At 52.0% G+C, this 11472-nt stretch overlaps 7 protein-coding genes across 7 annotated transcripts; 4 read left to right on the plus strand and 3 right to left on the minus strand.

The window, feature by feature from the left end:
- Window positions 1-47: 47 nt before the first annotated feature.
- On the plus strand, window positions 48-2486 carry TRV_07685 (DEAD/DEAH box helicase, putative; the record flags this gene model as incomplete). The annotated part of the gene is made up of 1 exon (XM_003018260.1): window positions 48-2486. The coding sequence occupies one exon, from the start codon at window positions 48-50 to the stop codon at window positions 2484-2486; it is 2439 nt and encodes an 812-aa protein (XP_003018306.1).
- An 81-nt stretch (window positions 2487-2567) lies between these two features.
- On the minus strand, window positions 2568-3696 carry TRV_07686 (uncharacterized protein; the record flags this gene model as incomplete). The annotated part of the gene is made up of 2 exons (XM_003018261.1): window positions 2568-2763; window positions 2828-3696. The coding sequence occupies 2 exons, from the start codon at window positions 3694-3696 to the stop codon at window positions 2568-2570; spliced, it is 1065 nt and encodes a 354-aa protein (XP_003018307.1).
- A 484-nt stretch (window positions 3697-4180) lies between these two features.
- On the plus strand, window positions 4181-4960 carry TRV_07687 (Sin3-associated polypeptide Sap18, putative; the record flags this gene model as incomplete). The annotated part of the gene is made up of 1 exon (XM_003018262.1): window positions 4181-4960. The coding sequence occupies one exon, from the start codon at window positions 4181-4183 to the stop codon at window positions 4958-4960; it is 780 nt and encodes a 259-aa protein (XP_003018308.1).
- Window positions 4961-6021: 1061 nt separating this feature from the next.
- Window positions 6022-7684, plus strand: TRV_07688 (NOL1/NOP2/sun domain protein, putative; the record flags this gene model as incomplete). The annotated part of the gene is made up of 2 exons (XM_003018263.1): window positions 6022-6216; window positions 6293-7684. The coding sequence occupies 2 exons, from the start codon at window positions 6022-6024 to the stop codon at window positions 7682-7684; spliced, it is 1587 nt and encodes a 528-aa protein (XP_003018309.1).
- Window positions 7685-7904: 220 nt separating this feature from the next.
- On the plus strand, window positions 7905-8623 carry TRV_07689 (acetyltransferase, GNAT family, putative; the record flags this gene model as incomplete). Its single annotated transcript, XM_003018264.1, has 2 exons — window positions 7905-8365; window positions 8557-8623. 2 exons carry the CDS (start codon window positions 7905-7907, stop codon window positions 8621-8623), a joined length of 528 nt encoding a protein of 175 aa, XP_003018310.1.
- A 271-nt stretch (window positions 8624-8894) lies between these two features.
- Window positions 8895-10171, minus strand: TRV_07690 (uncharacterized protein; the record flags this gene model as incomplete). Its single annotated transcript, XM_003018265.1, has 3 exons — window positions 8895-9302; window positions 9330-9987; window positions 10167-10171. The coding sequence occupies 3 exons, from the start codon at window positions 10169-10171 to the stop codon at window positions 8895-8897; spliced, it is 1071 nt and encodes a 356-aa protein (XP_003018311.1).
- A 50-nt stretch (window positions 10172-10221) lies between these two features.
- Window positions 10222-11388, minus strand: TRV_07691 (uncharacterized protein; the record flags this gene model as incomplete). The annotated part of the gene is made up of 1 exon (XM_003018266.1): window positions 10222-11388. A coding segment is annotated over one exon (1167 nt), but the record flags the coding sequence as incomplete, so codon positions are not given.
- Window positions 11389-11472: the final 84 nt, after the last annotated feature.

Genomic DNA, 11472 nt, shown 5'->3' on the forward strand with positions numbered 1-11472 from the left:
TTTGCAGATAGCCCTTAGACTAACGGGCGGTGACCTGAGTACTAGTGATGGCAGACACAGCGCACAGGACGGACCATTCATCTCCCGCTACTCGCAAACGGAAGCGCCATGAAGATAGCTCGGATAGGCCGCATAGTGTCGAGAAGGGCGGCAGGAAGAAGAAGAGTTCTACTGCCGGTACGCCCCAGAAAGATGTCGGAGAAATGCGTGCCAGCTCGAAGACAGATTCAGAAGCGCGGGCGGTGGGCAATGGGTTCAGCCAGCGTTCGAACGCTGAGAAGGGCGCAGAGGAGCCGACGGACTTTGCAGTGGAGGACAAGCCTGATGGGAGAAAGAAGAAGGAAAGTGGTGGAAGCATGGCAAACGGATCTGATAAGCAGGCTCGAAAACATGAAGCTCGAGGGATGCCATCAAAGGAGAATGACACCAGACGGAAAGTGATATCAACGGCCAACGGGGATGATGCAACCACGAAAAGGCACAAGAAAATTATGTCCAAGTACGAGAAGGCGAAGAAAAGCGCTGCGGACCTGGTTTTGCCTGATCTGAAAGAAAATAAACCGCCGGTAGAGGATGACGAGAAAGAAGCCCATGGACTGGTGCCTTTGCCACAACCTGCCCCTGCGCCCAGCGAATCCGCAACACCATCTTATTCTACTCTCCCTGCATGGCTGGCAGCACCCTCCAAGACTTCGTCTGGACTTCGGTCAAGTTTTTCAAGTTTGGGGGTTGGAACGGGTCTGGTTGATGTTCTCAAGAACAAGGGATACACCGAAGCTTTGCCCGTTCAGTCGGCGGTGATACCCCTTCTCGCAAAAGGACCTGCAAGATACACCGGAGATGTCTGTGTTTCGGCGGCTACTGGGTCCGGAAAGACGCTGGCATACGTTCTCCCGATTTTTGCTGGGCTCAAACGCCTGCCTGTTGCAAAGCTACGGGCTTTGATTATTGTTCCTACAAGAGAGCTCGTCAAACAAGTTCGCGATGCATGTGAGCTCTGCTCAAGTGGCTCCGGGCTTCGAATTGGCACCGCTGTTGGCTCAACTGCGCTTAAGGACGAGCAGGCTCAGATCATGGAACAGATAAGTGTGTACAGGCCAGAGAGTACTAGGAGCCAGAATGGCACAATAATGACGGCGGATGAATGGGCTTCTTTCAGTCTGGTAGACTACATCGCCGAAGCTGAGGAGTATAGCAAGACATTACCGGGCCATTGTATAGAATCATCTCCGTGTGTTGATGTACTGATATGCACCCCCGGCAGACTTGTCGACCATATCCGATCGACTAAAGGCTTTACACTTGACTCTCTTGAATGGCTGGTCATAGACGAAGCTGACAGGCTACTCAATGAAAGCTTTCAAGAGTGGGTGGAGACTGTTCTACCTGCCTTAGAGACTAAGGAGAAACCTGCTGCTACTGGCTCGCTAGAACAGCTGATAAAGGCGTTGAGTTACCCAGCAGAGTCTCGGAAACTCCAAAAAGTTATACTTAGCGCTACCATGACTCGAGATATAACGAAGCTCAATTCTCTGAGACTACATAATCCTAAACTTGTGGTTGTTGATGGTGCAGAAAAGGACGAAGCTGAAGCTGGAGAGGCAGAGCCAGACAGTAACATTGCCTTGCCGTCACTCCTGAACGAAAGCTCGATACCTGTAGGCGATGGATCTGAAAAGCCTCTCTACTTGTTGAAACTCCTGCAGTCATATATCGGCATGGTCATTGAGGAGAAAACCAGGACAAAAAGCAGGCAGATATCCGTATCCTCCGACACGAGCGTGTCCTCGAGTGACTCCAGTGATTCGTCAGACGACTCTATATCCTCCTCGTCTGCCTCGTCATCCACATCTACATCAGAAGACGACTCTGATTCTAGCTCAGATTCAAGTACGTCTGTGAGCAGCGATTCATCGACCTCAAGCGAGCAAAACAATACATCTGGTTCCGTTTTGATATTCACAAAATCATCAGAGGCAGCATCACGGCTCTCACGTCTACTTACTCTCATGTACCCGTATCTTGATGGGAAAGTTGGAACTCTTATCAAATCCAACAAATCCAGCACCTCGCGGAGGGCCATCTCAGGTTATCGAAAGGGGAAGATACAAATAATAATTGCAACAGATCGTGCCTCGCGTGGCTTGGATTTGCCTCTGCTGGATAATGTCATTAACTATGACGTTCCTAACAGCTTGACTACCTATGTTCATAGAGTTGGCCGTACTGCCAGAGCTGGCCGTCCTGGCTCTGCTTGGACTCTGGTAACCCATAGCGAGGGCAGATGGTTTACAAATGATATAGCCAGAGGAAGTGTAGCCAGAGCTACCGGAAAGACGGTAAAGCGGGTGCCCGTCAAGCTAGATGATGGAGACATATCTGACTTGCAGGATCGATACGCCAGGGCTTTGAAGCAGTTGGAGGCTGAGGTCGCGGGCTTGCGGAAAGGGGTGGGCAAAGATAGTCCGGTTAAAGCAGCCCGTTAATTGAACTGTTGTTGTCCTCGAACATATAGATATCGTCTTAGGATAATGAGTAATATTGACAGTAGCCGTAGAAAGGTGTTCTCATCCCATGAGCTGGAGCTGGTCATCCGGTGGCCATCTAACTTGGGCAAAGGTCAGACATCGTTTAATGCTCTGGAGAAACTTGCGAGTAATCTCATCACTCATGATATGGGCCTGTCCCTTGCCTCCTTCATGTAGCTTTTCCCGAGCAGAACGCTCATGAATGCCAACCATGGTGACACCAATAGGCCAGGCTCTGGACAATGTAGTTAGCACTTGACTCTCCCATCCATGGATAGGTGCATATGAGCTCTGCTTACGCTTTTCCAATACTTAATGTAAGGTATCCGTCATTGGCATCAACGTATCGACGGTTCTGGGCGTTTCTGACAATCTCAACAACGGGTTCCAGGATACCGTCCTCGATATCTCCATTCTCGAACTTCTTGAACAGTGGCCGCATGTTCTCCCGCGACTGTACCATAGCGTTATAAGCCTGCTTCCCCTGAAAGGTTTGCTTGACAGAATCATCTCGCTGGGCCAGGGCGATCTCCCATTCCTTGAGGACGAGTGTGAAGTATGAGGCCAGCTGTCTGAACAGGTACCGTTTCCCTTCTTCGTCGGCAGGCAGCTTATCAGGCACCTTCATATCGGCCTCTGGTACCAGCTCTAGGGTGGTAGGAATTGGTCCATCCGTAAGCTTCTTCCTGTTCTGCTCTGGGTTGACGAGATTTCTGTATCTCCTCAGCCTCCCCTTGTGGCTCTCTCCAAAGAGCCGTGCTGGTTCCCCAAGCTCCCGCAGCTTCCCAACCAGCTCGTCATCATCCAGATCCTCGCCGTCCTGGATAGTTGTCCCATCCTTCTCGCTGCTGGATTCATCTTCAGCCAGTCCTAGGCGCTTGCGGCGCTCTTTTTCTCGCGCTTCTTCCTCCGCCTCTCGTCGTGCCCTCGACTCTTCGGCGAGCCGTCTGCGTTTCTCCTCTCGTCGGCGGTTCTGTTCCGCTTCTTCTTCATCTCGCCTCCGCTTGAGTTCGGCTCGTTCTTCTCGTTCTCGCTGCAGTTTCTCCTGTTCAGCGTTGTAGGCCGCCACGCGAGCTGCCTCGATGTCAGACCGTTTGGTGTATTTCTTCTCCGCGGCGTCTGACTTGGCCTTGGATATCTCCTTGGACATAAGAGAGGCAAAGTCCATCGTGTAGTCTGCGTAGCCCTCCCAGCTGTCGTGGTCAATCGTCTGTCTGCTATGAATCTCAAGTTGGTCGCCGTTGGTTGTTCGTTCGCTCGGTCGTTTGTCGCCAGCTTTTGCTTTTTCTTTCCTTTCTCGGTCGTGAGGACTTCTATCTCAACCTAACCAACTAGTTAACTGCCAGCTCACTAGTTATTATTCAATCCAGACACACATTTACCTACGTCTTCATACAATCTACGCGCGTTAGCCCTTTTCACTGGCTTATACGTGCTTGGACATTGCTATTATACAGAAATCTCACGGTTGAACAGGTCTCGCGATCTGTTGCCGCGAGCTTTGACCGTGGTAAATAACCCCAACAGCAGCTTTGACACGCCGTTCAACACTTATCTAAATCCCTTTAATCTCTCGATACTGATATAAGGGCCTTGGAGAGTGTATACCTTGACTTTCCCACCGGACATTCCTTGAGAGGCGTGTACCTGTCATGGCTTCGGGAGAGGAGGCTCTCAAGATTGATCGCGAAAAGACAACGCCCTTCCACCTAAAGCTCTTCTACCGCCAGAACTCCTTTCACTCACTGTCGGACTTCCCTATCCTATCTGCACCGTCTACAGGTGAGAATGGAACAGTCGCAAACCCTCCGCTTCCTCCACATCTTCAGATATACACCTGGCAGTCGTGTTCTCTTCGCGAGCTGGCGCATCTGCTCACATCAACACTACCCGCCTTGCTCCCCGACCCTGCGGTAGGCACGCGATTGAGCTTCCGGCTAGTTTACCCTGACACAAGGAGCCAGCCTAGCGGTCGACCGGGCGACGTGGGGGATGGGCGCGGGAAATACATCAGCAAAGATATAGGAAGTGTCATCATAAGACCGAAAAAGGTTGAAGATGAAGGTGAAGGAATAACACTTGAAGGTGATGAGGCGGACAAGGTGCTGCATGACGTGCGGTTTGTGATAGGGGACTACATTGACTGTGCTATACTACCGCCCCTCGCTGACGGGTCTGTGGCTCCCCCGTTACCCTCTCGCGGACCGTCCACCTCTTCAGTGGGAGGAGGCATGCGCGCATTTGGAGGGGGCCCGTTTTCGCGGGACTCTACATTATCGCGGTCGAGATATGGGCCAGGGAGGAGTGGAATAATGTATGGATCTAATCAAGCCAGCGTCCCCAGTGGAGAGTGGAGGAGAGGAGAAAGGATACCAGACGGCAGTGGGCGCGCATACGGTAGGGGATCAAGAGATGGCGGACGGCCTTATTAAACGGTTGGACGTGCTTCTCTACCTCTGGTGGTTGCAAGAGATAACAATGCAGCATTCATGATTCTACAGAAGCTTTATGGAGGCATACGACAACAACATGCATCGTCCTCACTATATCAATGGACAAGTATAATCAAAATGACATATATGCCTGTATGCTTCGATATGAGGCGCAATCCAGTAGTAAAAGCACGTTATCTGGCACTAGTTTGATTGATGCTCAACAGTGTTGTTATAATACAAAGACAAACAGTACGCAGCTTCAGCCAGCACACTCAAGACCGCTTGTTATTCAGTCCAAGATATACACTGGATGCCTCTGATCGAAAGTCCGTAGTGTTGCGTCACCATGCACGCTCACTTCCAAGTCATCCCACTTCAAAATTCGGCAATAGTGTCCCCTCTCCTCTTCCCTCGGAAGTTGTATTTACCCTAGACGGGTTAAGTTAAGTTAGAATCGCGTTGTAATTGGGTATGGATATGGTAGGATGTTGCACCCACATCTGTTTTGTAGGAGATGTAGCCGATGATGCCGGGGATGACGGCCATGTAGCAGAACGACAGCCATGCGGTACGGGGGGTCCACCTGAAATACTTGTAGCGGTTCTTGTGCGTGTCTGTGCAGAGGTTAGTATGTATGCTGCGGGATATACAGCTGTTAATAGCATCGACTGCCACGGATCAGTCGAAGGAATAGGCCGAAGGGTGCTGACCGTAGTATTTCTGCAGCGCAGGGTCAAGGTGAAGATCTATCAATTGGGTCAGTAAAACGGTGCCACGAAGCATCAAACATTTCTGCCTCCCTCTCCAGCATGAACTTACTCGACGGTCCCGCCATGCTTGCTGTTGTCTTTGCTGTCGCTTCTCTCTCGTTCGTCCTCGCCTTCGCCTTCGCCTTTTTTTCCTTTGACGTTGAAGGTCGGCTTGTTTTCTTGGCGCTATTTGCCGCGTCAAGCGCGCTGGCGGCTAAATCTAAAGAACAAAAAGTGACAAAAAGTCAACGACGACGACGATGATGTTGAAAATAAGGACAAGGATTATACGGAAAGGAGTGGAAGAGGATGTCGCTTTACTTTGAGGCTGCGGCTGTTCTCAGTGGGCCGTCGCACGCCGGCTCGCTCAAGTCGAGAGTCTACACAGGAAAGTGGAAGTCTCCTCCAGCCCAGATTTACGCTCTGATAGTCGAGGTCGCAAAGTACAACGAGTGCATCAAGGAGGTCATAGACAATGCCGGCATCCTGGCGCATGAATCAAAGGTCAGTCAGGCTTACTCCTTTGCATTCACAGTATCAATTGGGTTTGCTGCTAACGAGAACAAGGTGATGTGAGCAGTTAACTCCCATTCTGTCGCTTCTACTCGTCCATGACTTTCTACTGTCCAAGAGGGGCATTGCAGCTCCCTCGAATCATCCCCTTCGCCTGGCTGTAGAGCGCCACAAGTCTCGCCTTAATGCTGAACTTACAAAGTTGCGAGTTCGCCGAGGATGCGCCTCAAAGGAGGAATTGAAGCATAAGCTGGTGCAGGACCAGCAGGTGATGAAGACATTCTCACCTAGATGGATACGAATAAATAACGTGTTGACGACATTGGATCATGAGATGAAAAGTACTTTCGCTGGCTATGAGTCTGCGAGTTCCTTATCCGAGCTTGCGGAAGCCACACCAGATGAGAAGAAGTACTGCTTGGACGAACACATACCAGACCTTATGGCCATCAGTCGTGACATCGACATCACTTCTTCATCTGCATATAAAGAAGGAAGACTTATATTACAGGACAAAGCTTCTTGTTTCCCCGCCTACTTGCTACTGGGGGACCATCCAGGGCAGTGGAAGGGAGACCTTATTGATGGCTGTGCCGCTCCGGGAAACAAGACAACGCATCTCGCTTCGTTGCTCTCTTCTACTCCAGAGAAGCAAAAGAATAGGGTATTTTCTCTAGATGCATCCCACTCGCGATCCAAGATCCTGCAGACAATGGTGAAAAAGGCCGGCGCGAGTAACATAGTGACAGTTTTACCTGGGCAGGACTTTTTAGCCCTTGACCCGGCTGACACGCGGTTCCAGCATGTCACTGCTCTCCTGCTTGATCCCAGCTGTTCAGGTAGTGGGATTACGAAGCGTGAAGACGTCCCGCAACTCGACCTGCCCAAGTCAAAGTCTGAACTTACGCTTGCTACTACGGGCAGCAGCAAAGGGTCGAAGAATCGGAAAAGAAAACGAGAGAACCCAGCGGATTCATCATCCCCGGGTAGCTCACCTACAACAGAAGCAAAAGAAGATGAGAGTGAACGGCTAGCTAAGCTTGCTAATCTGCAAAGCCAAATCGTGGAGCATGCATTTGGCTTCCCAGCGGCTACCCGCGTTACTTACAGCACCTGCTCCATACACCACAAGGAGAACGAGGATGTTGTCGCTCGTGTGCTAGCCTCATCTATCGCAAAAAATCTTGGCTGGAGACTTGAGTTACGGTCAGAGCAGGCAAGGGGCCTTCGGAACTGGCATCACCGCGGGATTTTACCTGGCGATACCTCAGAACGCCCACCCCAGCTTTCTCCCGAACAGACAGAGGCTTGCATTCGATGTTGGCCTGCTGGGGATGAAGGCACTGGGGGTTTTTTTGTAGCGATCTTTGTGCGGGAAGAAATTGAGGGCAAAGTAGGAGGTGATGAAGACAACGACGAAGAATACGATGATGTCTGGGAGGGCTTCAGTTCTAGTTAAGGTCGTGGCATTCAAATACCAGACATGATGCTTAAATTTAGTGTCTTGACTCATGTTGATTTCAAGACAAGCTTTGATACGAGCGGGTAACTCGTTAATTAATTAGTTACTTATATTTTCGAGCCAAAACTGGCTCGTAAGAACTGCTCAATGAATGTACCACCAGACAGCTAGTCCATACACTTTAATCATATTCTACTTCTACGACTAGTGATAGAGAATGGACTCCTTTACTTTCTCTATGCAGCCGCCAGCACAGGGAATAACCGGGCTCAACTCCAATAAACAGCCACAATATCCCATCTTTAATGACGGCCTACAAGTACGCATGACTGTGTTCGTCGATGAGCAGAACTGTGACCCGGAGAACGAGGTCGACGCCGACGACGATCGAAGCTGGCATTGGCTTGTATATGCTGGTGACGTTGATGGCGGCTGCAAGGCTGTAGGCGTGGTTCGCCTTGTCCCGCCACCGCATGGAGGGCATCAGCACCAACATGAGAGCGGAAAGCCGTTTGTCAAGATTGGTCGACTGGCCGTTCTGCCTACTTATCGAGGGAAAGGGCTTGCTCGAAGATTAGTCGAGATGGCGCTGGAATGGGCGGCTGAGCATAAGTTGGACGTGGGCGGTGGATGGGAGGGCTTGGTTTTGATACATGCCCAGACGGATGTGGAGGCAATGTATGCTCGGCTGGGCTTCGAGACCGACAAGAGCCTGGGGCAGTGGGATGAAGAAGGCATCCTGCATGTTGGGATGTGGAAGATGCTGGAGTTATGAATTTACGCGGCCTACGTTGGGGGGCATTGAGGTTGAATATAGATTCGTCGATTTGGACATAGACAGAACGGCCGTGTGCTCAGTAACGAAATAGACAAACAGAAGAAAGGAAAAATAAGAAGATAAAGAAGAAGGAAGAAGGAAGAAGGAAGAAGAAATAGACAAGGAGAAAATGAAATCTATATGCATGGAGGACCGGGAAACCTCGTTCAGACAGCCGTAATCAAAAGACGAACAGAATGAGCTAAACAGACACACAGTCATATCCTGGATGGAAGCATGTGAACCATGAGAGCAAGACGAAAGTAAAGAACAGAGAGCAACGAGCCGGGAGAGCCCAAGTCAAGTCAGCAGGATTGCAGGCTCGAGACAACGTCAAAGGGGGTATCAATTGTAACAGAAAAAAAGAGGAGAGTAAAATCAGTGAGTCGGTTAGAAGGTGCTCCAGCTCCAGTCCCTGGGTACACTGGTGGCAATCATACCGTCCTGATTCTCATCTGAATCTGCGTCTGGGTCGGCAATGCTTAGCCGGTCAGCCTCTATGGCCCATCCCCGGCTACGCTCGGGGGCATTGAGATTGGCGATCAAGTTGTGCTGAATCTGGTTGAGCTGGTCGGTGCGAGCCTGCTCCCAGCGGCGGTAGGCAGCCCAGCAAAGGTCGCAGCTGCGTGAGGGGATGCCATCCGGGTGAAATCTGGCATTTTGGTCGAGTGGGATGGTGTAGGGGGTGTGGGAGGAGCAAAAGACATGGCCGCAGTGCCGGCAGTGATGGCGGCGTACAAAGATGCCAAAGAAGGATTTGCACACGGGAGAGTCGCAGGACGGAGAAGCCGAGTCAGCCTACTACCTGTTAGCTGTCGTGCGTACTCTTGTACCCGGTATATCAAGGTACGTATGTTGAGATAAGGGGAGGGGGGAATCTACCTTCCAGTGCTCCCTAGTAGGCGAGCCAGTGACCTCTCCAAGATTCTGGTCCCGCAGCCACTCGTCCTGGGCGAGTCTGCTGACGCCGCTGCGAGTGCTGTCGACCGTCGACCGGCGAGATAGGTTTTCTGTAGGCGTGATGCTGCCGTCTTGCCCGTCCTGGCCGTCGACAGAGCCGTGGACGCTACGCGGCGGCGTGAGAGGCGAGGGCTTTGGAGGCCTCTCGGTTCGACGCAGGGCCGCGGGGACGTAGAGAGGCGTCTTGAGCGGCCGCAGCTGGCGCGACTGGCCCTGGAGAGGCTGATGGGGGAGCTGAGGCTGCGCGCTCATCGGCCCCGGCGAGGAGGGCGAGTTGTTCGTGGGCGTTGCGGAGGCCGAGTTGGCTGGGGATGGCTGGCCATCGGGGGCATGCCGCGAGGCGGAAGCGTTGGCGGTGGACACTTGCATCGACGGTCGTTGCCTTGATATCTGCTTGCTGCCTGGATGTCGTTTGATGTCTTCCTTTTCCTTGTCTTCTTCTGCTGGCCGCTTCTGCTCGTCTGGTTGTTGTTTGGCCTCGCCGTCGCTTGTGCTGGTTTGGTTGTTCGATTGTTTCTTTCGACTTGTGGGCGAAAAAGAAAGAAAAAAGGCGTATTTTTCCCCGGACTTTTGGTACAAGACGGTATGTTACGACACATTACAGGTTAAAATAGAAGATCCCATAAGGGGTAAATGCTGTAATTACAATACAGTGTATGAATCATACGATCCCGGGGACGGCAAAAAGCAATATTAGATTACATCATAGTATATTTTTGTTTGTAGATTTTTAATATCGACAGGAAGGAAAAGACGGTCAAGAGACGAAGGACCGACGAGCATTGCGGGCTCGCTGGCTGGAGTGAGCCTCAAGCTTGACGGCGACGAAGACAACCTCCATCTGGCTCGTGCCGGTGCTGGCATTGGTGCTGGGATGGACTCGCAGTCGCCACTGGCCACGATCGACCACCCACTGGCGGCTCCTCTCGCTGCCGTCGACCCTGCGGCGCTTGCGGGGCAGCTGCTGGTTGGGCTGGACAGCGGCGGCAGACGGTGTCTGGAGGCGGGGGTAGAGGCCAGATGGAGTTAATGGGGGTGCATTGCCTTCCATGGGCGAGTAACCAGCGGGAGCTTCTGCCGGTTGGAATGTGCTGTTGTTGGAGCCGTTGGAGGTGGTATCGTAGTTGTTGTTGGGGCTAAAGGGCTCGCCATCGAGGGTGATGTCTGTACTTGAGTCAATGTGGATCTTGATCCTATCTCCGGTCAAAGCAGTGTTGCTACCGTTGGCAGGGCTGTTATTGCTGCTGCTGCTATTTCCGGGTGTCACCGTAAGGCTCAGGGGAGTGTTGGTGGGTAAATTCATCTTGTTAGAAATGACCTGGCACAGGCTGGTGACACGAGCTTTGGCCAGGCCGTGCAATTCGGCTCGCATGGTGGTCAAGTCGACAAGGGTGTTGCCGCCGCCAATTTCAATGATCAATTCACGATGATCATCATCCACAAACGGCCGGGCATAATGTATCCATCCTCCTGTAATAGTGCTGTTGGCATTGGGGTTGCTGCTGCCCTCTCCGTCAGGAACAAAGGTGATGCCAGACGGCCGGACGTCTTCGAGGCGTACGGTGATCTCGAACCGGCGTCTCTCCAGGTTATAGCTGATGTCATGGGGTATCAACTTCTGCTCGAGGCCACGCAAATGGTAGTAACGGCAATCTCGCAGCAGACATGCCCGATGCTCTTCGTCGCGGATGTGTACCGGGTAGCCACGCAACAAATGCAGCAGTTCGGCGAAGACGTCTCCAGACCGGCTGCTGACGATGGGAGGAGTGATGGAAGGCGGGCGCAGGAGGCCTTCGCGCTCGAGGCCCGGGAAGACGGCGGTAGGAGAGGCAAAGAATACGGCAAAGCCGAGGGAGAAGAAGTTGGGCGAGTCTCCCGGGCTAGAGAAGATATCTCGGGGAATCTGGAAGTGACGGTCTCCAATCTGGATGAAAATTTCGCACTCGAACAGCTGAGCTATCAAACGGGGCACTGTTACATGGCCTGTTAGCACCGCAACTATTTTTCC

Source organism: Trichophyton verrucosum, assembly GCF_000151505.1.
Source record: "Trichophyton verrucosum HKI 0517 chromosome Unknown contig01086_1.f1.exp, whole genome shotgun sequence".
Taxonomy (NCBI): domain Eukaryota; kingdom Fungi; phylum Ascomycota; class Eurotiomycetes; order Onygenales; family Arthrodermataceae; genus Trichophyton; species Trichophyton verrucosum.